The 24,461-nt window shown below is 39.9% G+C and overlaps 6 protein-coding genes across 12 annotated transcripts; 3 read left to right on the top strand and 3 right to left on the bottom strand.

Annotated features, from left to right (window-relative positions):
• The first annotated feature begins 236 nt into the window (after nucleotides 1-236).
• Nucleotides 237-4,738, top strand: LOC120016799 (LRR receptor-like serine/threonine-protein kinase FEI 2). 2 transcript variants are annotated; one of them, XM_038869720.1, is made up of 13 exons: nucleotides 241-522; nucleotides 748-883; nucleotides 983-1,054; nucleotides 1,146-1,217; nucleotides 1,309-1,380; nucleotides 1,471-1,542; nucleotides 1,663-1,734; nucleotides 2,356-2,462; nucleotides 2,537-2,707; nucleotides 2,789-3,121; nucleotides 3,625-3,876; nucleotides 4,026-4,159; nucleotides 4,279-4,738. In XM_038869720.1, exons 1-13 carry the CDS (start codon nucleotides 441-443, stop codon nucleotides 4,501-4,503), a joined length of 1,800 nt encoding a protein of 599 aa, XP_038725648.1. In that variant the 5' UTR covers nucleotides 241-440; the 3' UTR covers nucleotides 4,504-4,738. The 2 variants fall into 2 exon arrangements, with proteins under 2 accessions (XP_038725647.1, XP_038725648.1); XM_038869719.1 differs by having other exon boundaries at nucleotides 237-522; nucleotides 2,537-3,121.
• A 578-nt stretch (nucleotides 4,739-5,316) lies between these two features.
• Nucleotides 5,317-7,715, top strand: LOC120016188. Its single transcript, XM_038868839.1, has 5 exons — nucleotides 5,317-5,627; nucleotides 5,722-5,855; nucleotides 6,713-6,860; nucleotides 6,972-7,078; nucleotides 7,215-7,715. The coding sequence occupies exons 1-5, from the start codon at nucleotides 5,336-5,338 to the stop codon at nucleotides 7,254-7,256; spliced, it is 723 nt and encodes a 240-aa protein (XP_038724767.1). The 5' UTR covers nucleotides 5,317-5,335; the 3' UTR covers nucleotides 7,257-7,715.
• Nucleotides 7,716-9,098: 1,383 nt separating this feature from the next.
• LOC119979944 (homeobox-leucine zipper protein ATHB-13-like) lies at nucleotides 9,099-11,337 on the bottom strand. 3 transcript variants are annotated; one of them, XM_038822564.1, is made up of 4 exons: nucleotides 10,792-11,337; nucleotides 10,441-10,565; nucleotides 9,935-10,326; nucleotides 9,099-9,855 (listed from the first exon to the last, which is right to left on the bottom strand). In XM_038822564.1, the coding sequence occupies exons 3-4, from the start codon at nucleotides 10,313-10,315 to the stop codon at nucleotides 9,415-9,417; spliced, it is 822 nt and encodes a 273-aa protein (XP_038678492.1). In that variant the 5' UTR covers nucleotides 10,316-10,326; nucleotides 10,441-10,565; nucleotides 10,792-11,337; the 3' UTR covers nucleotides 9,099-9,414. The 3 variants fall into 3 exon arrangements, with proteins under 3 accessions (XP_038678492.1, XP_038678491.1, XP_038678490.1); XM_038822563.1 differs by having other exon boundaries at nucleotides 10,437-10,565; nucleotides 10,792-11,336; XM_038822562.1 differs by lacking the exon at nucleotides 10,441-10,565 and having other exon boundaries at nucleotides 10,792-11,310.
• Nucleotides 11,338-13,386: 2,049 nt separating this feature from the next.
• LOC120016656 (hypersensitive-induced response protein-like protein 1) lies at nucleotides 13,387-17,662 on the top strand. 4 transcript variants are annotated; one of them, XM_038869534.1, is made up of 6 exons: nucleotides 13,387-13,542; nucleotides 14,733-14,931; nucleotides 15,456-15,576; nucleotides 16,285-16,376; nucleotides 16,527-16,623; nucleotides 17,056-17,662. In XM_038869534.1, the coding sequence occupies exons 2-6, from the start codon at nucleotides 14,743-14,745 to the stop codon at nucleotides 17,412-17,414; spliced, it is 858 nt and encodes a 285-aa protein (XP_038725462.1). In that variant the 5' UTR covers nucleotides 13,387-13,542; nucleotides 14,733-14,742; the 3' UTR covers nucleotides 17,415-17,662. The 4 variants fall into 4 exon arrangements, with proteins under 4 accessions (XP_038725462.1, XP_038725464.1, XP_038725460.1 ...); XM_038869536.1 differs by lacking the exon at nucleotides 13,387-13,542 and adding an exon at nucleotides 13,788-13,808; XM_038869532.1 differs by lacking the exon at nucleotides 13,387-13,542 and adding an exon at nucleotides 13,831-14,177.
• Nucleotides 17,663-18,215: 553 nt separating this feature from the next.
• Nucleotides 18,216-21,958, bottom strand: LOC120016655 (protein QUIRKY-like). The gene has a single exon (XM_038869531.1). It carries the CDS (start codon nucleotides 21,703-21,705, stop codon nucleotides 18,607-18,609), a length of 3,099 nt encoding a protein of 1,032 aa, XP_038725459.1. The 5' UTR covers nucleotides 21,706-21,958; the 3' UTR covers nucleotides 18,216-18,606.
• Nucleotides 21,959-23,048: 1,090 nt separating this feature from the next.
• Nucleotides 23,049-24,123, bottom strand: LOC119979949 (inactive protein RESTRICTED TEV MOVEMENT 2-like). Its single transcript, XM_038822569.1, has 2 exons — nucleotides 23,856-24,123; nucleotides 23,049-23,613 (listed from the first exon to the last, which is right to left on the bottom strand). The coding sequence occupies exons 1-2, from the start codon at nucleotides 23,986-23,988 to the stop codon at nucleotides 23,108-23,110; spliced, it is 639 nt and encodes a 212-aa protein (XP_038678497.1). The 5' UTR covers nucleotides 23,989-24,123; the 3' UTR covers nucleotides 23,049-23,107.
• Nucleotides 24,124-24,461: the final 338 nt, after the last annotated feature.

The raw sequence follows: 24,461 nt of genomic DNA, 5'->3' as shown, positions 1-24,461 counted from the left end.
TTTGAATTTCATTGGACAACGGCTACGCACTACGCAGTAAGCACAGCTTTCTATACGACTATACCCTTTTGAAAATATTTTCTTTGTTCATAAAAGTTTCTTAATTTTTTAATCATGAAAAATTATCTTTTAATTTTTCTCGTGATAATTATATTTAAGGAATGAACGAAAAGCCACTATTTTTGAAAAGCATTTTAAGAACTTGTGTGTGTTCTGTGTACTAGTACTGATTTTATTATTTAGGTCTTCATATAATTATTAACTTGATGATAGTGTAGTGCACACACTAACATCATCATCACCCTCAAACCCTTATTCTGCCCACTATTATCATCGCTTTGTTTGCCTGTGCATACCAACTTCTACGTTGACTGCATTTGCACAAGGGTGAGAACCCTACTGAGTCTCTCAGAGAAGCTTGTTTTGGAGGAGAAAGGAAGATGGGTGCCTTGGTTTTGTTATTCTCTGTGATTCTAGAGGCAACCCTTTTGAGCTTTTCCTCTTTTGCTCTCACTGAAGATGGTAAAAGCCCCATTGCCCTTTTCCTCCTCTCTCTCTTTCTAGTTTTTTCTTGCCTTTTCAGCTTCTACTATGCTATGAAGTATGAGATCTTGTGGTTTATGCTCAACATTATTTGTTAAATGCAAAATCAGACGAAATGTGGGTTATTTTGATTCTTGAAATTTAGATGTAAAAGTTTTGATTTTTATGCTGATTAGGTATTCTATGATTCATTTTCTTTCATAGGTCTGACCTTATTGGAAATCAGAAGCTCTTTAAATGATAGTAGAAACATTCTTCTAAACTGGAAAGCATCAGATTTGTCTCCTTGCGCTTGGACTGGTATTTCTTGTCATCCCCAGGATCAAAGAGTCAGTTCAATGTATGTCGATCATAAGATGTTTGATTTGTTTATTTTTCTCAACTTTGCATATTTTGAGCTGTAATCTCATTTTAACATTTTTGTTTGTGGATTTCATAGAAACCTACCCTACTTGCAGTTAGGAGGGATAATATCTCCCAGCATCGGTAAACTCAGTAGATTACATAGAATGTGAGTTCAGTAACCTTCCCTCCCTTAGGTATTGTAGTTGCGAAAACGATAACAAGTTGAACTTACATGTGGGTATATTCTGTTGAAACAGAGCACTTCACAAGAACAGCTTACATGGGATTATTCCTAATGAACTTTCGAATTGCACGGAACTTAGAGCCCTGTAAGCTAAAACTGTTCTCTGTCTCCTTTTTCCTTGGAAGGGATAGATTATTACTGTTTTTCTTGCTGTTATTGACCTCATTGTTCAATAGGTACTTGAGAGCCAATTATCTCCAAGGAGGAATTCCACCAGATATTGGAAATCTTTCTTATCTCACTATAATGTAAGTTAATTGTCAGTTTTTATGATTGAGTTTCCTGTAATTCAACTTATTACTGATGGAAATATTTCAATCATGAAAATTTATGTTAAGGGATTTGTCAATCAACTCACTAAGGGGTGCAATTCCTTCATCCATTGGTCGGTTGACTCATTTGCACAACCTGTAAGTTTGAATAGAGCTATTGTTACGTATTTACATTTAAATGTTGCAAAATACTAATTTAGTTATGTTGAAGAGCTTGAATGCTGAGTTGATTTTGTAAAATGTCACAATCTTTTGCAGGAATTTGTCAACTAACTTCTTCTCTGGTGAAATCCCAGATTTTGGAGCTCTAAGCAATTTTGGAAACAAGTCGTAAGTGCTTTCGTTGTATTTGTAGGTCAATACTTTGACGCGAGCAAGTTGATTTTAAATATTGGTGACATATCGTTTTGTAAGATAACTATAAAATATAAATACCTCCCAATATTGGCATAATATATTCCCACTAAGATTAGAGATTACTGACGTATCTCTATGCTTTGCTTCGATTACAATTGCTGGGAAGGATGATATATTTTTGCTGCATAAAGAAAATAGTTGGTTCTACATCTGCAATGTCAAATCAACCTGTTATATATCCTACCATGTTGTTAAGGCTTTTCACATACCTAGTGGCTGGTGCTATAAAAATAACGCTTGCTTCTCATGGAAATCAACTAGCATTGACTAGATGAAAGTTATTTGCACGGACATTTGCAGTAGTAAACTTTAAATGATGGAATAAGAATTGTGGACTTATAAAGTACATAAAGTTATCTGTAGGAATAGTGCAAAATTGTGATTAGCTTCTAGTTGGTTGGTAGTAGGATCCTATTCCCAAAGAGTTCATAGTATTTTAGAATTGATGAATGATTAACTGTACAGTCTGTACTGCATTCCTGAAAGTTCCATCCTTCTCGAAATTATTATGACTAATGCCTAGCATATGCTTAGGTTTATTGGAAATGTCGATCTCTGTGGTCGCCAAGTAAACAAGCCATGTCGAACCTCGATGGGGTTCCCTGCAGTGCTTCCACATGCAGCAAGTGATGAAGCAGCAGGCATGTTTTATTTTAACATTTCTTTTTGCCCAATTTTTAGCTTTGAAACCCAGTAATTGTATGAAATTATACAGTTCCGACAAAAAGGTCCTCTCGTTATATCAAAGGATTACTGATTGGTGCAATGTCCACATTGGGTCTTGTGCTCATCCTGCTCCTTGTATTTCTGTGGATTTGCTTGCCATCAAAGAAGGAAAGAGCAGCTAAAAAGTACACTGAAGTTAAGAAACAAGTTGATCAAGAAAGTAAGCTATATAATCTATCATACCGTTGTATATTCTTTTCTAAACTCTTTAATTTGCCACTGAACTTCTGTTTCACTATAGGCAGGAAGCTTATTACTTTCCATGGGGATCTGCCGTACCCCTCATATGAGATCATAGAAAAGTTGGAATCTCTTGATGAGGAGGATGTTGTAGGGTCAGGAGGATTTGGTACGGTGTACCGCATGGTCATGAATGATTGTGGAACTTTTGCTGTTAAAAGGATTGACCGGAGTCGTGAGGGATCCGATCAAGTATTTGAGAGAGAGCTAGAGATATTAGGCAGCATCAAGCACATAAATTTAGTCAATTTGAGAGGCTACTGCAGGCTCCCCTCATCGAGGCTTCTCATATATGATTACTTATCAATGGGAAGTTTAGATGACCTTTTGCATGGTACGTTTCATTGATCTATATCTCACCCGTTTGGGTTGATTCTCATGGCTCCAACCTATTTTATATTCATGGAGGATATCATTGGTACAGGAAGATAATATGTATGACCTCGATATCAATTTCATTTGATTGATTGTGATAACTAGCTCTACCATTTAATATGGAGAAAATAATTTCCTTTCACAATGAAAGAACTGGGTAGCTAATGATTGGATTTACCAAACCGAAGACGTAAAGGTTCAGAAAAATATTTTTAGTTTGATAATATCATGCTTCATTTATTAATTTTCCTTTTCCAAAGATTGCAACAAGATGGATTGTAACATAGACAACTTCCATACCCAAAATATGACTATACCGATACTCTGCTTCCATCTTACGAGTACCTGCCATAACCTTATAATTGTAGTGATGCCTTTGCTTGTAAACATCATGCAGGAACATGCTAAATTTATTGTGTGCATTTATGAATCTCTTGATAAGACATACTTTTTTCTTTTCAGAAAAAGGCCAAGAACACTCGTTAAGCTGGAGTGCTCGCCTAAGAGTAGCCCTTGGTTCTGCAAGAGGATTGGCATACTTACACCATGACTGCTATCCCAAGATAATCCACCGTGACATAAAATCTAGCAATATTCTCCTTGATGAATCTTTGGAGCCCCGTGTCTCGGACTTTGGTCTTGCCAAGCTATTGGTAGACGATGATGCCCATGTCACAACTGTGGTTGCTGGCACCTTCGGGTATTTAGCACCAGGTGTGCATTTTGGTTTTCTTATTGTTCTTCTTGTTGATCTTGTAGCTTTTTCGGTCATGGTTATGGTTATGGTTGTGGTTGTCATGTTATAATATGCCACATAACAAACCATTCTTATTTGTTCGCTGACCAATTGTTATAATACACAGAATATCTACAAAGTGGGAGAGCTACAGAGAAGTCAGATGTATATAGCTTCGGAGTTCTCTTGCTAGAGCTCGTTACTGGAAAGAGACCTACCGATTCATCTTTCGTAGACAGGGGCTTAAATGTTGTTGGATGGGTATGCTCCTTAAAACTCTGGTTACAACTCAAAACACATGAGGACAATGCACACACAGAAAAACAAACATTGTCGTTTTTTACGCTTAATATATAATGTTTCCCTGCAAATTAATGCAGATGAATACACTATTGAAAGAGAATCGATTGGAATCTGTGGTGGATAGGAGGTGCAATGATGTGGATTTGGAAACTGTTGAAGTAATTCTAGAAATAGCAGCACGGTGCACAGATTCAAACCCCGATGATCGACCCACGATGAACCAGGTGGTGCAGTTTCTAGAGCAAGAGGTCATGTCTCCTTGTCCAAGTGACTTTTATGAGCCACATTCTGATAACGGTTAAATAATATGAAAGGTTGATGGAAGCTGATGAACTGCAACTGCATATATGTAGATTTGTTACTCGCAAGCTTCTTCGTTGTACATTTCACCTTGTATTGATTGACGGGACAAAACTTGACTTTCTGTCAAATTGCGGCTGTTTGTAGTTTATTGCCAAGCGTGTGGACAAAAAACTATAAACCCTTAGTTGGCTGAGATGGTGAATGCGAATTTGACTCTGGTAATTCTTATCTTTTCATATTGAACCTCGGTCCTACTCTCAATTGGTTCATGGTAGTTGTGGGTCTTCAATATGGTGTGGGTAGGGGTGATAAAATTTCGTCTGGTTCATGATAGTTGTGGGTCTTCAATATAGTGTGAGTGGGGGTGGTAAAATTTCATCCGGTGCGGATGATCAAATTTGTTCTATTTGGATTAAACCAAGTTTGAACATAAGTTATACGTATGAAATCTTAATCCAAAAACAAAAATTTTGTCTGGTTTAAAATAGAGTCTGGGTCTGAACACAGAAATCTTGTCCGATTTATTTGTCTGGATCTTAACCTAGATTAAATTATTGTCCAATTTATTTTTTTGGATTTAAATAAATATGGGTATGATCAATTAAGTACGTCTTGAAATCTAATCCGAATAAGTGATTTGTTCTTTGTACTTAATAATATTATTATTTGAACCCAAATAAAAGAAACTGTGGCGGGCAGTGTGTGGGAGTGGCTTATCAGGATCTCAAGTATCAAGTATCAAGCCCAATGAATGCCCCTTCGACCTTTCCAAAAGCCCACCACAGGACTCCTTTTCTGCCGAGAGAAGAAACCGTAGCCAAACTAACAAAAATGGCAATGCAAGTGAGGGCCAGCTATTCTCATCATCACCATAAGCATCTCTACTGTTTGGTAACACCAACACCATGTACTGCTCCATCAACATCTCTGCGCTTCTCATTCCCATTCAACGGAGTGACTGGAATTTCAGAGACAAGAACCAAAAGGAGGAATATTAGCAGAAGACGACATGGGATTGTGGTATCCAGCAGCGGCAATTTGGCTGCACCAGTATGGGATAGTTGGAAGCCAGAGAAGGGCTCCTCTGCTCCTTCCCTCAGTGACATCTTGTGGCCCTCTGCAGGTACCCTAATGGAAAATCAGTAAAGATGTTTACTTTCAATGTCATTGTAGAACTAGATGAGGAATTTTTTTTGGGTTTTTGTGTAAAAACTTAGGGGCCTTTGCGGCCATGGCCGCGCTGGGAAAGATGGACCAAATGCTGGCACCTAAAGGAGTTTCGATGACGATCGCACCATTTGGAGCTGTTTGTGCTGTTCTCTTCTCTGCTCCTTCCTCCCCTGCTGCAAGGGTACTCTCTCTATCTAACAATGCCAGCCTCTCTCCAATTAATGCTTAGACCTATTATTTCAAATTATTTTCATCCATCTAGTTAAAAATCTAATTGCTCTGCACTGCTGCTTTTAATATCTCAAACAGGATAATGTTTTGATATAATTTGCTATCTAGAGTTTGTTGAATCAGGGATTCACCCAATGATTAAAATCTTTTTGTTATTTTATATAATCTGATCTCAAAAGTGAAAGCTTAGAATAGTGACTAGAGAAGCATAGCTTGAATTTCAGCATTGAATTCTTAGCAACTATATGAATATTAATGGCAGATTATGTTACGTGGATGATAAAAGGTGTTATCTTTCTTTCTTTCCTTTTTTATTTTTTTGGAAGAAGATATAAAATATCACATTATCAATGGAATTGGCCTTTGTGGAATTGAATGAATCATTAGTGGCAGATTATGAGGATTATAAAAGTGGTATTTTATAATAAATGATAGCATCATTAGTGCAATTGGATTTTATGGAATTGAATGAATCATTATTAACAGCAGAGGCAGCAAGTTAACAAAATCAGTGCTTTAAAACACTGGAAAGTCTTTCTAGTTGTGAAGTTGTGCTTGAGCATGATCATCACTGTTTCACTTAGCAACTGCATTTTGTTTCACTTACTATTTCGAAAACTTTTCATCAAATTCTGAAAATCCTAGGCCATTAACATTATTGTCTTTCACTAAGATTTGGTGAGTTTGGCTCTGTTGTGGCCCTAGGATTCCCTACTTTTGTTTAGTTGAATTTAACAATAACACAATCAACACAATCAAAACGTATAATCATGAATATGACTCACCAAGATTTGTTCTATTTTACAGAAGTACAACATGTTCATGGCTCAAATTGGTTGTGCTGCTATTGGTGTTCTTGCCTTCACTATACTTGGACCTGGCTGGCTAGCAAGGAGCACCGCCCTTGCTGCATCCATAGCTTTCATGATTTACACTCGTTCCGCACATCCACCAGGTAGTGTACCCCTTGCTGGAAGTTTCACACAATCCTTTATATGTCGTGAATTATTTTCTCGTCTTGAGAAAATGTGATTCTTAAATCTACTTATATGACATCAATGTGTAGCTGCAAGCCTACCAATCCTGTTCATTGATGGAGTTAAGTTGCATCACTTGAACTTTTGGTATGCTTTGTTCCCCGGGGCCGCTGGTTGCATCATCCTTTGTTTGATTGTAAGTTCTCCTGCTTGATATGACGAGTTTTCATTCCTCCAGAGCATACTCCCATTCAAATTATAGCAGTTTTCTTTAGCATCCTCTATGTTTTGGGAGTTAAATATGTCTCACTTTACTCCTTCAATCCTTGTAGCAAGAAATTGTGTGTTACTTGAAGGACAATGTTAAATTTTGATTGGAAGCGAATTTCATATTCACGGTACATATTCCAAGGGCATGCTGTCATTCCAAAATCCTGACCAGGAAGATGTTTGATTATCTCAACTGCTCCTACCACTCATACCATAGTTCTCGATGGTTCATAGGACTAGAAAAGAAAGCAGCGGGCTGGCACCAACAGTATTGATCTTCCATAGTGTTTAGCTTGAGAATTAAGATGATTCTTTTTTTCCATTCTTATTCTTTTGGCTACTGCATAACAGATAAGATGATGCATTAGTTTCTTCTTTCGCCGGTGCCGGTGGAGGAAAGGACAGCACTCCTTATCATGCCTTGTTTGTTGCAAAAGGCCACCTAGAATTTGATTCTGTTTGTTGATGATCTCATATATGTGATGAGAGGAGCCTTGTATTATGTATGTCATGTACAATTTGCATCAGTTTCAATACAAAAGATGACAATAGTTATGATATAGTTACTTACTATGAATTCATATTGGTGTGTGTTTCCAACCAAAAATTGCACAAACAAGGTTTGTGGGAAAATAACTATTATTGATCAAACAATGTGGAAGGAGCAAACCCCTTCGAACAATGTATGCTTACGTGTACAGTTGATATAATATATTTTGTTTTGAGGATGTTTGACTAGCTTAGGACTCTATAGTCTTTCATTTTGGAAACAAATTGACACCAATGGTTTTGTTTGTGTAGACATTGCTCAAGGAAGAATTTTTTTTTTTTTTTTATATAATGAGAAACTGTAGGCCTTTGATCTATGTAAACCCGCAATATTTTGATCATCTCACTCTAGAGGTATCTTTTCTAGTAATTGATGAGAACAACACCCCCAGACAAGTTTGCTTTTTCATCTCACTCTCGTACTGTCAAGCTTGTGCGCACATAAATTTTTCATTTGACGACATGGTAAGTTGGGTCAAAAACTAGTAGGTGGCCACCAGGGTATTGCTCGCTGCGGGAATCGAATCTAGGATCTCCCAAGTTCATATGGTTCAACTCCAAAGAGATATAATTAGGTTATCACCAATGTGATTCTCTTTTCAAATACTTGATAAGTAACAAGGTGTTGATGTGAAAAGTTGAACATGGATTCCCCCATTGAGAGGATTTATCCATAGCCAACCTGGTCATATTTATTGTCGCATTTTAAATTTGAAAAATTGACGTGGCCAAAGTTGTATGTATATTTTTTTCAACAAGATGTTGATGTGATAAATGGAATAAGATAACCACTCAACTCCTCAACGAATGATGACATGGCGCACTTCTAAATTCTAATATATCCATACACCCGGCTGTCCATGAATGGCCCCAACCAAATATGCCTGCATCGAGAAAGTCAGAAAACGTTGGGTCCCCCACTAATTCATATTATGATTTGCTAATCATCATCAATGGCATTATGGCAGTGTGTCCATTTCTTATTGAAGCAAAAGAACCCACATGTCAAGTTTACGACAGATAAACTGGGTTCGAAATTTGACTGCTTTGAAGGGAAGGGAAGAGAGATTGTGAGATTATTGGGTCATCGTGGTGATGTGTGGAAGCAAGAGAGATTGTAGAAATGGAGGTGGGTTTGCGAGGAGAAGAGAGAGGAGAGATGGGTTGGCATTGGGTCACCACCATCTGCTAATTAACACCCCACGTTGCCTTTTCATCACAGATCTTCAGTAGGGACAAAAACTCAAGAAGTGCTGAGATTTCATCAAGTTAATCAGATACACAAAAAGAAAAAACACTATAATGAGAGAAAAAGATCCATCAACCATCCAGTTTCAGCTTCAAACTCTGGATTTTGGTTGTCATATATTGACAGAAACACCAGGAAAAAAGCTATGTTTGTGACAAATTGACAACTTCAATGATTGCTTCAAACAAGTACAAGTTTCCAAGTGCAATGAACCATTCCCATCAAGATTTTCACGACACAGAGATTATTTATTAACAATCGAAATGAACAAGGTTTACATTGAACTCTTAAGAGCCTCAACAAAACAACATTACAAGAGGCAAAGACCACCGTTACCACCCACCACACCACGCTAGGAATGGGGATGCAGCTCATGTTATTTGGTTGCAGAGTCCATAATTACCGCACTATTATATGGTTTAATAAAAAAGAGCGACAAATAAAGCTTTTACCAAACAGGATGCTCAGTACGACCAGCACCATAAGGCATGATCTTCAACAGGGAATCCAAAGTTGCTTGGATTTGCTGGGGAATCAGAGTAGTCAATGCCTTTGAGCTTTGGAAAGATGTGTTGGGGTAACAAGCTCTTGCCAAAGTCATCTTCCTCATCGTGAGATAAATCTGACTGCTCCGGTTCAAAGACATTTGGCGAATCACCAGTCTTTAAGAGTGAAGCATGAACCCCATCAGCGCAACCTGGGCTGTCTGAATCAAATGTATCAATTTTGGCTGAACTAATGTCTTGGTTACAGGCCACAGTTGAAATTTTGGCTACTTCACCCTCAGAAACCAAATCAGTAATAGGCTTTTGCGGATGCTGTTTAGATAAGGCATTCAATTCACATGATTCCGTGCTCCCCATCTCTTTTTCTTTCAGAAGCAGCTTCTCTGTGAGGTTGTCAACCTACAAAAGCAAAGATAAATTTTTAGATGACAAAAGTGAAACTCTCACAGCACAAGCAGTAAGTTCTAAATGCTAATACCTCAGCTTTTAGCTTATCCTTCACATCTTGAAGGCTGTCATACTCAGCCTTGAGGCTGTTATAGCAATCTTGCAATGCATCAAAATCCTTCTCAAGCTGTTTTGACTTGCACCTTGCCCGACGGTTTTGAAACCATATTGCAATCTGACGGGGCTGCAAGCCAAGGTCCTTTGCAAGCTGCACTTTCCTTTCAGGTTCAAGCTTGTTCTCCAAGTTGAAACTTTTCTCTAGAAAATGGACTTGATCTACACTAAGCCTCCTCTTCTTTTCCGGCTGATGAAAATACTCGTCCCATTCTTCATCTCCATTATCGCCGAAATCATACTGGCCAAAGAATGACTTAGGGGATCTGTTCCCTCGAACATCTTGAAAGCTAACCATGGATCTTGAGCCTGAAATAGAATTACAGCATAAGTAGGGGCTCATTGGCACCAATCATTCAATCACTACAAGGGAACAACAGCAATTCACACAGCTCTAAAAAATAGAGAACTTCTCTTACCCACCCTGATTGCTCAGGGTAAAGCTAAAATCTTTCTCATTGATTTCATATTCCTCTGTATTTGCACAAGAATTTGCACAAATACCAAATCCCAGAAATGGAAACAAATAGACAAAGCATCAGGTTCACCTGGGAAAACAAATCATCAACCATAGCAATGAAGTGGGTAAAGAAAATAAGATGGATGAGGGTCAATCAATCAAAAAGGAAACCTGAATTTCATCATCTCTTTCCCTGTTATAACAATTAAGGCATGATCTCGACATACTCAACAGTCCACAAACACAGTAAACATATTCAGCAACCCAATAGAGATAGAAAAATCAATATGAAAGAAAGGAAAAAGTGTGCATACCAAGAAAAGGAGAAGAGGCAGAAACGAAAAAGGCATCGAGAGACTGAGAAGGACAGGGACTCCTTTCGGTTGTAATCACAACAGACAGATCGGTACCAGAACCACCACCACCACCACCACTTCCACCGGCAGTCGCCATCTACAGTCCAATACACCAGCTGAAAAGTATAACGATTCTCAAACTTCCATCACACAGATATACGATCTCCTAAATAAATTATTCAAGATTGATCATTTATGGCGGAAAAAGCTGGTGATGATGATTTCGGTGATGTGAGAAGTGTGGGAGCACCGGCAGGTCTCACCCATCACTCAGAAGATGAGAAATTTCAGCGACGACTACTCAAAATAATAATCAGTTTCACTTCTCTTCTGTATTCTCTCACACTTGCCGCAATCCCTCTCTGCCTCCTCCTTATCTGAGAAGTTGTCTTTCTTTTCTGTATGTATTCGCAGAGATTGATTGGAATTTGGAATTATAAGGTACTTCTTGTGGGCGTGGACCATATAATTTCTCCTATTTTACTTTTCTGCCATCCAATATTCATTTTAATTTGGAGCCACATGCCCACTCTCTCTGGTTTTTTTAAGTAATTTCACCTCTCTGCCCATCACTTGCATGGCTTTTTCATGTATAGGTGAAAGATATAGTGAGGGGCCAGACACCCTCAAACTGATTGACATTCTTGTTTCATTAGCTATAGAATATTTTCTTGCAGTTTGCTTTCTGATATTGTTTTGGAAATGATATGATTGCAGCATCTATGATAGTTTCATACGTGTCTTTAATCCAAGTAAGTACTGATATAAATCAATCAACCACCTTGTTAGAGTTATTATTGTAGTGGCCAAAAATCGTCACATGAGTCAACTCAATACCGGACGGTCAACGTAATACAGGATGGTCGACGTATTAGAATACGGTCAACACCATATGGGACGACCAACGCCAGATTCATACCGAACCATTCAATAGGTGTATGACGAAAGACGCGCAAGCTCATCTACATCTAGCGCCCTTGACGGCCCATCAAGGAGCTCCCCAGGCGACCCATTAAGGAGCGCCCTAGGCGGCCCAGTAAGGAGCGCCCTCGTCGTCCCATGAAGGAGCGCCTCAACCAGAGACGTCTAACGTAACTAATCGTCAAGAGACAAAAACCACTCACACCTCAGGTACGCATCTTGCATCATATTCACATGTATTTGCATACGCATATACCTCGTACCATGTTGATCATGCACCTAAACCATTATCTCCTATCGTGCCCCCGCCCCCTGAGGTAACGGTCGTCTGAGATCTCTGTCGAACCTGGCCTCGACAAATCATACAGCCTAGCACGCCGTATCAGACGGCCTGCAGCCACCTTCTGACACCGAGCCGCCTGACCACTGTACACTCCGGACTTCAACCAACCAAAATAGGCCGCGTGTCCTGACACTCGACACCACCTCCCCGTACCTGCATGCGAACTGTACCCAATATGTCAGTATTGGTCGGTTGGCTACCCCACTATAAAAGGCCCCCTCCCCCTCGGGAGCGGGAGAGACGCATTCTTGGAGACTCGGACCCCTCGCTCTCTCTCACTTTCTTAAGCCCTCAGTTCATTCACAGCTACCTGGCATTTTTTGCATCCACCATTTCCATATCAGCATTCACATTTTATGATTCGTATATCTTTGCTTTGACCGACTCAATTCCAGTTTACTGACTTGAGCTTCGGAGGTTCTTTGACAGGTACCCCACCGGTGCCCAAGTCCTTCGATCTCAACCTCGCTTTGTTTCTCAGGATCCCGCTGTAGAAGGCATGCATAGAAATTACGTTGACTATTCAACGATTGTAGATTCGGGTATCTACAATTATAAACCATTCTTCAATAAGCAAAGCTTAACAAATTTACGATGTATAAACTTGCAATGCTTAATAAATTGATAATTTATAATATTTGCTCTACATAATTTAGAGGTGTAATACCGGGCAAGGGCCCGTTGGCCCAAAATGGCCCAACCCTCGGCCTAGAATGGCCTAACCCGTTGACCAAGGTCATAGGCCTGACCCGTTAGAGACGACCCGATGTGTCAGGCCCAGGCCTTCAGGTTTCGAGACCTTGCATCAACACAAAAATTCCAACTTTTCATTTAAAAAAGGTCAGATCCACTCGGGCGTAAACCTGACCATTGCGTATTTGAGATTCATGGACAAGTGTAGTTATTGTGGGAGGAAGAAAATAATGATAAAAAAGTAATTAACATATTAAAGGTATCGTAGAGGGATAGAGTTTTTTAGAGTGAATTTAAGTGTTCAAAAATTTCACAAGTGGTATCTGCTTGAAATTTTTTACTATAAATTTGCATGGAAAATACTAGAGATCCTCAAAAATTAACTCTCAAAATTCCTTCAAATCTATGTGATATTAAAATAAACATGAATTAAAAATATATATAGGACTCATTTCACATTAAATACTCCACATTAAATAAGATTTTTAAGATATTTTTTAAGGTTTCAAACATGATCCAATTTGTAATTCCTCTTAGGCGGGGTTGGGGCGCATGGTATTGCCCCCTGGCCAAGTGAGGTGTTATCTACACTGGTTGACCTGCTTGCCGTACCCACTTCTTCCGAAGGCGACCCCCCATGCCCTTATTTTGATCGTCTCCTTCCTACTTTCGTTTTCTACATTTCGTTCTTTCTTATGTAATCTTTCTTTTGCAGAAAAGGATCCCGAAACCAATCAAATCAAAGAAAACAGGTGAATTTCTCTGCTATTTCGTCTCAATTTCAATTTCAATAAATATATTTTATTTTGCGTTTTTCCACAAAGAATTTCGTTTTCATTCCCATTGATTATAATGAAGATAAACCCCACAAACTTATTAAAAAAAAAACCAAAACATTTTCCTTTGACAGAGTCTCTCTCTCTTATTTTTTTCAAAGAATCATGCTTGGTGTAGATTCTTTTATCCTAATCCAAAATCCGGCCCAATCTACGATTTGCTTTTCTCTGACATAGTCTTGGTTTGTTTGTCGTTCTATTTCTGCAAACCCCCTTTTTTTATTTTTGTTTTAAATTCTCTGATGATTATCCTGACAGCTTCGCGGATTATTTAGCAATATATGTTAAATTCTCTAGTTATCAATGTCGTTTTCATCGGATAGGCCCGCCTCTTCAAGAATTTTTTGTATTGTTAGTCAATGTCCACACATGATACAGCGTGTATACTGATATTTTGATGTCTATGCTATAAGCAATGGAGTGGAATTGGACTATAAATTGATGCGAAGTTTCTGATTGGTTGCGGCTAGCAAACTATGCAGTCTATATAAATCTGGGTTTTTGTTATTCCTTGTCTCTGCTCATACGATCTACTGTTTCTTTGTTACCCTGTAAGTCTTCTCTCTCTCTCTCTCTCTCTCTCTAATTCAATATTCTCATCTGGGTAGAGTGGAAATTCAAAGTGAAGCAGCTGTTTTTTGCTGTGGAATATGTGATGGTGTGATCTGTTCAACTACAGTTGAGTTGCCACCCAATTCGAGAATTGTGATAGTAAGATGTGTAAACAGGTTCGGATAAGTCAAAAGTTCCTCTTTTTCTCGATGTTGATGACTATATTCTCATGATTTTTGGGTATGTTGATAGAAAGTCTCTCTATTTGGGATCAGAATGTACTGTCTACTATTGTCTGTAAAACTACCTTCTCATAGTAAAGAAGCACCTAGTTTTTCCTCTTCTAACTATTAGATGCTCTCTGTCTGTCGACCTCTCTGTATATATGTATGTATGAATTATGATGCAGGTACATGTATATGCTCATGTTTGCAAGTCCTGTCAATGGGAATCCATTGATTTTATGATAAAAATGATAGAGCATAAATTCCTTGTATATTGATTTTACCCTTTCTTTTTGAATGCTAAATTGTTTTTGGGGATGTTTCTGACAGTGTAAAGTAGATGGGAAATCTGTTTTGTTGCATTCAAGTTGACCAGTCAACTGTTGCTATCAAGGAGCAATTTGGTAAGTTTGATGAAGTTCTTGAGCCTGGATGCCATTGCCTTCCTTGGTTTCTTGGAAGCCAGCTTGCAGGCCATCTGTCACTGAGGCTGCAGCAGTTGGATGTGAAATGTGAGACCAAGACAAAGGTATGCCAGTGCTCTTATTTTTGATAGTTCAAGCTCTTTGCTTATATTGTGGCCTGGATTGCACTTCTATATTACGTCGTTCTTCTTTTACTATTTGAATAAGGTATCTCATGCATGAAGTTTGTAGTGCATTTGTTGAAAATGGAATTCCGGTATTTCCTTCTTTTCCAAGTTGGATGCTTGTATTATTTTGCTAATCAGGGAAAGTAACAATATAGAGGGAATGACTGGTAGCAATTATGCTCTCTTAAACCCAGTTTTGCATTATGATATTGAGAAAACATCCAGTGTTGTTATGTTGGAGTTTATCATGCTTTCTTATTTCAAACTTTCACAGTCTATATAAACTATTTTTTAAAAAAGAAAATTCACATGCTTCATGTTTTATGCCTGGTTTAAATGATTCACTTAGACGATGGACCAAGTGTTGGGAAATTCGTTATTACTTGAATAATATATACGAAAGGCAGCTTTGCCAATTCTGACATTGTGTTTTTTTTGATCTTGTGCTCATTTGTGTTCAGGATAATGTATTTGTCAATGTGGTTGCGTCGATTCAATACCGTGCCCTGGCAGATAAGGCTAATGATGCATTCTACAAATTGAGTAACACAAAGTCCCAAATTCAGGCCTACGTGTTTGATGGTACAAACCACATCTTCCCTCAAACTTCTAATACATATTTTGTGCAAAAGTGGAGAGTTGCATGGGTGCAACCTAGTGCTCACAGGTTCAATTCCAGGAAATAGTCTCTCCACATATTATGTGGAGGTAAAGTTTGTGTACGTCATGCATGTGCTTGACCTCGCCCACTGCAGGAGTTTTGTGGATGAATGTTGTTTACGTAGTCATACTTATAGGCGAACATATGGCTCAATGATAGAGTTTCCGGGGTGCAACCTAGAGGGCAAAAGTTCAATTCTTGGAAACAGTTTCTCCACATATTATGTGGGGATCAAATTTGCGTACATCCTATCTATCCCAACCCCGCCCACTGCGGGAGCCTTGTGTACTGGATTTGTTTATCTTTTGACATAAGATCATGTGGCATAATGGTAGAGTTGGAGGGGCGCAACCTAAAGATCACAGGTTTAATTCATGAAAAAAATCTCTCCACATATTATGTGGGGTAAGGTTTGTGTATAAATTTCTTGTCACCAATCTCACCCACTGCGAGAGCCTTGTGCACAAAATTGTTTACCTTTACCTGTGCTCAAGTATCCCATGCACACACATACAAATGGACATGCACTTATACTACATCTTCCTTTCTTTGATTCTCATTAGTCATTAGATATCTGCATTATGAGAAATCTTTGAATCTGAAATATTACATGTTCCATTTCTTGTCAGTAATCAGAGCGAGTGTTCCAAAACTTAATCTGGATGATGCATTTGAACAAAAAAACGATATTGCAAAAGCCGTGGAAGATGAACTCGAGAAGGTAATCCAATTACCATTATATGATATAATGTAATATTATGAGAATGGATTAATTGCAGTTGGGTTTATGGGTTTTCTTTGTGAAATGAAGTGATATTGGAAATCTGTGTCTTGTATGTTCTTAATGCAGTCCTGCTATTCTTTCTTGTAGGCTATGTCTGCATATGGCTATGAGATTGTTCAAACGCTCATTGTTGATATAGAACCAGATGAGCATGTGAAACGGGCAATGAATGAAATCAATGCTGGTAAGGTCTCCGTTTTGTAATTACATTCTGTTGTTGTGATTGCAGTATTTGGCTACCAGCTGCTTACCTGTGTTGCAGAACTGAGCATTTTGATTATCGTTTCACCATGTGTTTATAAGGTGGAAAATCCACTACAGGGGCGTTTTAGTGCTTTCTGTATGTTTGTTTGACTCTTCAGTCTAGTTTATCTACTTGTAAAGTTGGAAGATAAAACTATGATGCGTTTAACACCACATAACGAGGGCTTTGTCTTTCTCATACGTGGATGGAAAATATAGTTTTTTTTTTTTTTTTTATGTGTAGAAGGATAATCGTTGATGCAATATTCAGCATGATATTTATGTCAACATATCAAAAGAATTACATGTTGTTTGTTCAGTCGGGTGTTGTTGTGTTTTGCTCATTTTTCTAATAAAATTGTTCTCTTTGTAGCTGCTAGACTGAGGGTGGCAGCCAATGATAAGGCAGAAGCTGAGAAAATTTTGCAAATCAAACGGGCTGAGGGTGAGGCTGAGGCCAAGTATCTCTCAGGGCTTGGCATTGCTCGTCAGCGACAAGCAATTGTGGATGGTTTAAGAGATAGTGTGCTAGGGTTCTCAGTCAACGTGCCAGGGACAACTGCAAAGGATGTTATGGACATGGTGCTAGTCACACAGTATTTTGACACAATGAAGGAAATCGGTGCTGCCTCTAAGTCCTCAGCTGTCTTCATCCCCCATGGACCTGGTGCTGTTCGTGATGTTGCTAGTCAGATTCGTGATGGACTGCTTCAGGGCTCTGCACCACAATGACTGTTACCCGTTTCCTAGCTCTACAATGTTGTGTTGATACAGGTTATTTGTGCGTATTGTGTTTGTCTGTCGAGGTTTCTTATCGGCAAGTCTTGTTAAATGTTGTTGTCCATGTCAATAATTACTGTACAAATTACCGTGGATGCTAAATGAAAAGGTACAGGAGCATCAGACTACACGGGAACTTTGATATCTATATATATTGCGAGCTTTCAAAATTATGTTACAAATATGTGTTGGACGACTTAGAACTGTGCAGCTGATTTTGTTTCTTTGGCCTTTCAATGCAGTTTTTTGAAACTCCTTGTGTTGTTGAGTGTTCATGGAAGGAAACAAATTCTGTTTCATGGACCTTTAGATCAAAAATGAAAACTGGGAAGTGCAGGAGCCATCCTTTCAGAGCCTTCAAGCAGATGCATCTGCAAAGGAATACTTTGGATTATGTAGTAGATTTTTGACTTCTAGACCATTCTACCTCCAGACCGTTACTCCCCGCCAGGACCTGTCCTTGGGCACGTAACGTGCCGAGCCAGGATTTTGAGTTTTGCAGTTCAGCCCGCAAAACTAAATAGCAGCCCAGCCCAGCCCACATAACTCATGGGCCGTTTTGGGCTGTCTCCGGGCCGTTCCGGGCTGAACCCTTATGCTGCTTCTATTTACCGGATCAATGTGATCTGTGGTGTCAGTGTAAAGGCGATACTTGCATGAAAATTTGTCTCATGGCTGGCACCTTTGACGATAGCTTATCCTAGAAAACATAATCAAAACCATAAAAAAGGATAATCAAACAAGATAAAAAATAAAAAAAAGTTAATGCAATTCATTCATATAATGTTAGAAAAAATTCAATCAATGTCCATACTTTCCTCGACAATATCAGAGCAATCTAAAATCTCGCTCAATTTTCTTCCTGAACCAAACTGCATTGGGCCCTCCCCCACACCCTGCTTTCTCTTATTCCAAGTTCTCCTCCACTTTAGTCAAAGGATTCTATTACAACCACACAAAAAAGGTTGATGACAACTTTCCAGTTTCCACTCCCCACAAATTTTCGACACTCAAGACAGTTGTTCAATTTGTTCCTTTTTTTTTTTTTTACCCTTTTAACCTCCCCAAAATCTCCATAATTTGACGCCCAAAAAATGCATATTCTAATACTATACCTACAAACTTAGTACACTACTGTTAAAAGCTAGATTAATCGATCCGATAAACTGGGAAGCCGCCGGAAGAAGTTCAGGCTAGTCGGCGGCACGGCTTCCCGGAACATTGGGTGGCGGAGATAATAGAATCCCAAGGCCACGGCCACCATTTTTGGTGGCACCACATAGAGGATTATAGTAATGGCAAGGCATATTCCTGTGAACAACTTTGTGGCTCTTGGGTCCCTCCAACTCACCAAGGCTTGAAGCCTTTCTCCTTGTGCGGCAACATCACCCAAAACTGTTTGGACTCTTGCAGCTAACATCCGTAACCGGTCATATCGGGCTCTAATGATTTCTGGTGGTCTTGAACTTGGTATTGTGTCGAATTCCTCGTCCAATTCATCCGGGTCAACCGTTTCTGCTTGGGAGAGTCGGATATCCATACCCGCTGGTATTTTGGGCCTGAACCGGTAATACCACACTCCAATCAGGAATACGTATAGAAACAAGGTTGGGACTATCAAATCCGGGTACCAAACAAGTACTAAATATAACACGTGTACTAAAACCGTTGTGACCCGGTTTCTCCACCTCTTGATATCGTCTAACCATTTAGCCAACCCGACTGCCCAAGCGAGAACTGCAACGATCCGAAACCAATTCGCTTTGGTTTTTCTCATGCTCCACGTATGAGAATCCGCATCCAACATGTACCGAACCACCTCGGGTCCCAATGGAGGCTCGGAACGTGCAAGCCAATCCGCTACCATTTTGGTCGCTGCCCCACGCAATGCCTCCTGTTGGGCCACCCCGATTGGGCGGAGATAGTGCATTCTGGGAAGCAATGTTTGCCCGTAGACCGCACATGTTTCCGGTAACAATGACGGGCAGGCAAATCGGACCGCCAATTCAATCTCGCCCATTTTCTTCAACCCGGTCCGTAACAAAACCAATAACGGATAAGAGTTCGTATAAACCTTGTTGCTCTCCAATGTAGATATGCGTATTCGTACTTTCCCAATACGATAATCTGGTGTGTCATCTGACACGTCAGTAAACATGTGCCAGTTGTCGAATACTCCAACTGTGAGCACTGTACACGGGTCATATACCTGCCATGTGTACTGCTCATTCCAACGTGGATCAAAACTATCGGTTATGGTTCTCGTGCGGACCCACTTTTTACCATACTTGGCAACACAGTAAGCATCTGTGGACCCTTTGCCTCCATCTTTGGCTTTCATGGGAAGCAAGCCGCGAGCCCCCAAGATTCCCAGCTCCAAAATGCCAATAGCCGGCTTCCAAAGCTGCTTAGCCGTTGGTCTAAAGTCACTGCACACGTGCGCCGCTTCATCAAGCACGTGATATCCACCCTCCAAGCACAGCCGTAGATGGATTCTCCCACCATAGGACCCACCTCCTCCAGGCCCACCATCACAACCTTCACTGGTCCCCCCTTCTATGGCGAACCATTTTGAGGCCACGTGGCGCTCGTCTACACGTTGCTCGATAGTGTTCACGGGAATGATGACGTGGCCGAGGAGAATAGCTTCCTTGCTTGTACGGTCCTCCACTAGCACAACCAGAGAGTCTTCGAGAGGTTCGGTGGCGACGAAAATCAAGTCCTCATTCCAATGGATCGACGCGCGGTGGTTGTTCATGAATCCTCCCCTTGTTCGTACGGACTGGAATGCTAGCTGTCCTTTGACACGAATCTCTGGTGCCGTTAATGGAGGTAGATTTGGAATAATGTGAAGATCTTGTGCTTCAATCACCGTGACTCGCAAGTACCAAAGTTTGGGAGATTGAAACACTTTGGACCGAGTGTGTTCCATATACAGCGCGTCTGAACTCCGCGCCTCGGGGAACGCGTCGTCTGCTTGGGTGCCTATCCAGACGGAGAGCTGGACGTCGCCAGATACTCTGTTAGAGTTCTGGTCTACGGCGTCACCTTCGAGTCTATACCATTGTGGAGCTAAAGGACTGTCTGGGGGATCACGAACGGGCACATCGGAGAGATCGAAGCAGACGCCGCCGAGAAAGTTCTCCGATGACGAGTCCCAAACAGAGATCTCAAGCGTGGAGCTGGCCGTAACAGGGCTGTTGTTGCCTAACGCGAACACCTGGTTCCACTCCGGCGAGTCGGTGGACTCACCGGGTCTATGATTCGCCGGTTTAGATCTGACAAAATGAGTAGTTGTTCTGATTTTCACGAATGGACTCATATTGGGAGCCAAACCTCTCGCCTTCGCGATTCTGATAAACAAATACTGCATTGGTTCAACGAGGTCGTGCGGATGGATCCTCTCAGTCGTTTTTTCTCCCCCAAACTTGCCTGTAATCACTTTTGGAGAGTAGTCTCCATTTGGTCTCTTCAACACTCTTACTCTCTGTCCGCCTCCACAACCACTGACAACCCTTGCAGTATGCATCCTCCTCATCTCCGGTGGATGATGCATTTCTTGAGGCGGCGGCTCCGGTTGCACATTAATCACAGGCGGTGGAGACTCTTCAATGACCACAACGGGAGGAGAATGTGACTCCTCCGGATAGTGGCCGTGGCCATAAACTAGACGCTCAGTATAGGAAGGGGCCTGGAATCCTCTGCCTTCCTCAACCACCAGAACTGCTGGAGGAGATTTCGGTGGTAGCGGTGCCTCCTCCTTCTCCGCTGGTGGAGGAGGCGGCGGCTCCTCCTCAACTATCTCATCGTAATAAGAAATTCTCAACCCAATCTCTCCCCTAATCCAGCTAAACACGCTCTTCTTCTCCAAAGAAAAGTACACGAGTCCTTCCTCTCCACGCCTTGCAAACTGTGAACCATAGAGCTTGATCCTCCCCAAGAAATGGTTCTTACGGCCACTGCCATTGCCATACTTCTTGTCATTAAAAACCTCGATTTCAAGCTCCTCATAGTCCATGTTATCAGGATCAGACACAATAAACTCCAGAGTCTCATTCCACACCGGATTGAGGTCACGAAACTTGGTGGAAGTGCGCTTTTTCTGGCCGTCGAAGTCAGCGACGACGTAGGGGCTGGAGCTCCCCTGGCCATCCTTGGGCAATAGATCTCGTGCATCTATAATTTCCACTAATAGCTTGCGGACAATGTTTGGTGGTTGTGGTAGTGGCGACGTCGTCGTCATGGTGTCATCTTATGGCAGCAGAGCAAGTTTTGCGTGTGTTTGTTTGTTGGTTCTGTTTTGTGCAGAGAGAAGCCGGAGATGGCGGAAGAGAGTGCTTTTGGAGGGGTTTGGCCCTTTTTTTTTTTTTTTTGTATAGAGGAATTAATTTCAAATAGATTATCTGGATTCGTAAATATATAATATAATAATATAATATATTTTATTGAATTAGTTAGTATTGGAGAGGAAGAATGTATGTTTGCATTGGGATGATGGGTGGTTATTGGTTAATGTTGTGTGTGAGATTCCATTCTCTCTCTATCCGAAGTCGTACAGATTATTCAATCTGTTTATCAAATTCAAAAAATTATGTGAATCCTGTATTGATAAACAGATTGTACGTCTGTCTGTAATTTTAATTGCAGAAGAGAAAAGTAACCCATTTCTCTAATGCAAATCATTCTGAGTATAGAGATATTGTCCATTTGGTCTATGGTGACCAAGATTGATTCAAAGGATCAGCTGAGTATGAAATGGGTTTTGAAAATTGAGACATACTGAGTGCTGCATTGGTAGAGATGCCTGGCTGTGTGACTGTGAGGAACATGACTCTAACTCCATTGGATGGCCCAATACTTTTTTGTCAAAAAGTATAAAATTTTTGAATAAAGTTTGAATTGCAAAGCATCACCTTTAATTTTGCCAATTGGGGGTCCTCTTATTCTTTATGTTGGTTTATTATTCTCCGTTTCCCTCTGTCAACAAGAGAAGAGGTGCTTGCCTTTTACTTCAATCCTCAGATACCTAAACCCAATTGCCTTCCCATAATATGCTTCTTCTAAACCCATCTATAATAATATTCCCCTCTTCCAAGTTTTCTTTTTCCCTACAAATGCTCTGCCTTTTTGCACCAAACCCTCCCTAATCCCAACTTCAAGCACACATCTTAAAGAAGCTTCTCCCTGCAGCTTTATGTTTACATGGTGTATATATATATATACACATACATTTGTGCTCTTTTTTTCTTCTTTTTTTTCCCTGAGTTGGACTACTGCTTGTAGAATCTGATGCTACAGAAGATATTAGATATATAAAGTAATTTTCATATAGATCATAGATGCCCCTTCTGTTTTTGGTTGGCTCATGTATATGGCCCTAGCTAACATAGGTATTAATTTGGTGATACAAATGAGTTAACTGATCTATAGTTAGTATGGATGCTTACTTTTTCATGTAATATCTTTTCAATATTATTACGACAGAGTCGATTGGTAAACTGACATATTAACATCTCTAATCAAATTATTGAATCAAATTCTTATGTATATATGTATACACAATTACACATTAATTTGAGATTTGGGAAACGAAAAGTGCATATATCCTTGATTTATTCAACATAATGAAGAGTTAATGCACAATATCACTGGAACTTACGACCAACAAAGCATCCAAGTGAAAATGCTAAGGCAGCAGTAATCACAATCCCCTTGTGTTTCTTGACCATTTCCATGGCAACTGCCACTAATTCACTACCATCTTCTAATCCCCATTTCTCTATAATCTCTTTAGGGAAACCATCTTTGAAATGATGATCAACTTTCTTTGCCTTCTTTTCTTTCACTTGCTCCTGTTGTTGATGATGATCTTTATCTACTTGTCCGTCCTTACCATGTTTCTGTGCATTCTTTGCTTCAACATTCGCGGTTCGGGGTTCTTCTTCGTGCTTCTTGATGGGTTTTTTAGGGACTGTAACATGGAGGATTTCGCCGTCAAATTTGCCACTAATTTGATCAGCATCTGAGTTATCTGGAATCTTGAACGTTTGTTCGAAAATTATGAACTTGTCATCCTTCACTAGTCTTTCTCCACTAACTATTACGTTGCCTGAATCGTCAATATGAAGCTTCACTTCTTCCTTCTTGAAACCTAAAAGATAGTTTTGACATCAAACCAAAATGAAAAAACTTGAATCAGTAATTCAAAGAATAGAAATGAGATTGTTTGAAATAAAATTAAACCGGCCGTCCTTGGTGAATGAAGTAGGTAGGTTATCCATTCCAATGTGTGTGGAGAGATTGGAGCAATCCAAGCGCCCGAGAATTTATGTGGCGTCAACAAAACACGTAGTTATCTCGGTTTAAAAAAATGGGAGCTCTGTACGTACGTACCAGGAATATCAACAAGGAGATAATGACAGTAAGAATCCTCGGTCCAAGCAGAAGAAGGAACAATCTGTTCAACCAGGGAGTTGTGGGACCGCTCTCTTTCTCTGAACTCCCCTCTTTTTTGAGCATCTGCCATTGCTAGCTAGAAGGAAGAGTCAAATGATATATATTGTGATCAATTTTTCTATGAATTTTGTATGTAATATGTGATGATGATGATGGATGAAAAATCATGCACTAGGTTTCTTCTTTTATAGGGGTAATTGGACCACGAAACTTGATTGACTTGCAGTTTTAATTTTCTTGGTGTCCAAACAGCTTCTTCTTCTTCTTTCTAATTTCTTGTGAAATTATGTAAACACTTATTCCAAAACCTTTCCTTTCCTGTTGGGTTATTCAAATTTGGGTGGTGGCTTTCGTTTCTAACACAAGGCAAGACAATATTCTTTGCTTCTCTTGTGTCCAAATATACTTCACAGTTCACTTTTATATTGTCTATATTAATGGTAAGAAGATTCATATCATTAATTCATTTCTCACTAGAGGTAATTAAAAGATTTAACGAGCTCCAAACCTAACAGTAAAAAGATAGTATATTGCATGAGTCCA

Source organism: Tripterygium wilfordii, chromosome 15 (genome assembly GCF_013401445.1).
Source record: "Tripterygium wilfordii isolate XIE 37 chromosome 15, ASM1340144v1, whole genome shotgun sequence".
NCBI lineage: Eukaryota > Viridiplantae > Streptophyta > Magnoliopsida > Celastrales > Celastraceae > Tripterygium > Tripterygium wilfordii.
Note: the sequence above shows the minus strand (reverse complement) of the source record. Positions and strands in the feature narration are given on the sequence as shown.

What these genes read in the sequence shown, in the direction of transcription:
- LOC119979949 (XM_038822569.1), bottom strand. Translation starts at nt 23,988, where the DNA reads ATGGCAGATGCTCAAAAAAGAGGGGAGTTCAGAGAAAGAGAGCGGTCC. An exon ending in TCTCCTTGTTGATATTCCTG is followed by an intron (nt 23,614 to 23,855) that starts GTACGTACGTAC and finishes ACTATCTTTTAG; the next exon opens with GTTTCAAGAAGGAAGAAGTG.
- LOC120016656 (XM_038869534.1), top strand. Translation starts at nt 14,743, where the DNA reads ATGGGAAATCTGTTTTGTTGCATTCAAGTTGACCAGTCAACTGTTGCT. An exon ending in TCAGGCCTACGTGTTTGATG is followed by an intron (nt 15,577 to 16,284) that starts GTACAAACCACA and finishes ATTTCTTGTCAG; the next exon opens with TAATCAGAGCGAGTGTTCCA. An exon ending in TGGAAGATGAACTCGAGAAG is followed by an intron (nt 16,377 to 16,526) that starts GTAATCCAATTA and finishes TCTTTCTTGTAG; the next exon opens with GCTATGTCTGCATATGGCTA.
- LOC120016799 (XM_038869719.1), top strand. Translation starts at nt 441, where the DNA reads ATGGGTGCCTTGGTTTTGTTATTCTCTGTGATTCTAGAGGCAACCCTT. An exon ending in TGCACGGAACTTAGAGCCCT is followed by an intron (nt 1,218 to 1,308) that starts GTAAGCTAAAAC and finishes ATTGTTCAATAG; the next exon opens with GTACTTGAGAGCCAATTATC. An exon ending in GCTTAAATGTTGTTGGATGG is followed by an intron (nt 4,160 to 4,278) that starts GTATGCTCCTTA and finishes AAATTAATGCAG; the next exon opens with ATGAATACACTATTGAAAGA.
- LOC120016655 (XM_038869531.1), bottom strand. Translation starts at nt 21,705, where the DNA reads ATGACGACGACGTCGCCACTACCACAACCACCAAACATTGTCCGCAAG.
- LOC119979944 (XM_038822562.1), bottom strand. Translation starts at nt 10,930, where the DNA reads ATGGCGACTGCCGGTGGAAGTGGTGGTGGTGGTGGTGGTTCTGGTACC. An exon ending in TGCCTCTTCTCCTTTTCTTG is followed by an intron (nt 10,327 to 10,791) that starts GTATGCACACTT and finishes ATTCTATTTCAG; the next exon opens with GCTCAAGATCCATGGTTAGC. An exon ending in AGGATAAGCTAAAAGCTGAG is followed by an intron (nt 9,856 to 9,934) that starts GTATTAGCATTT and finishes TTGCTTTTGTAG; the next exon opens with GTTGACAACCTCACAGAGAA.
- LOC120016188 (XM_038868839.1), top strand. Translation starts at nt 5,336, where the DNA reads ATGGCAATGCAAGTGAGGGCCAGCTATTCTCATCATCACCATAAGCAT. An exon ending in CATCTTGTGGCCCTCTGCAG is followed by an intron (nt 5,628 to 5,721) that starts GTACCCTAATGG and finishes GTAAAAACTTAG; the next exon opens with GGGCCTTTGCGGCCATGGCC. An exon ending in GCATCATCCTTTGTTTGATT is followed by an intron (nt 7,079 to 7,214) that starts GTAAGTTCTCCT and finishes CAATCCTTGTAG; the next exon opens with CAAGAAATTGTGTGTTACTT.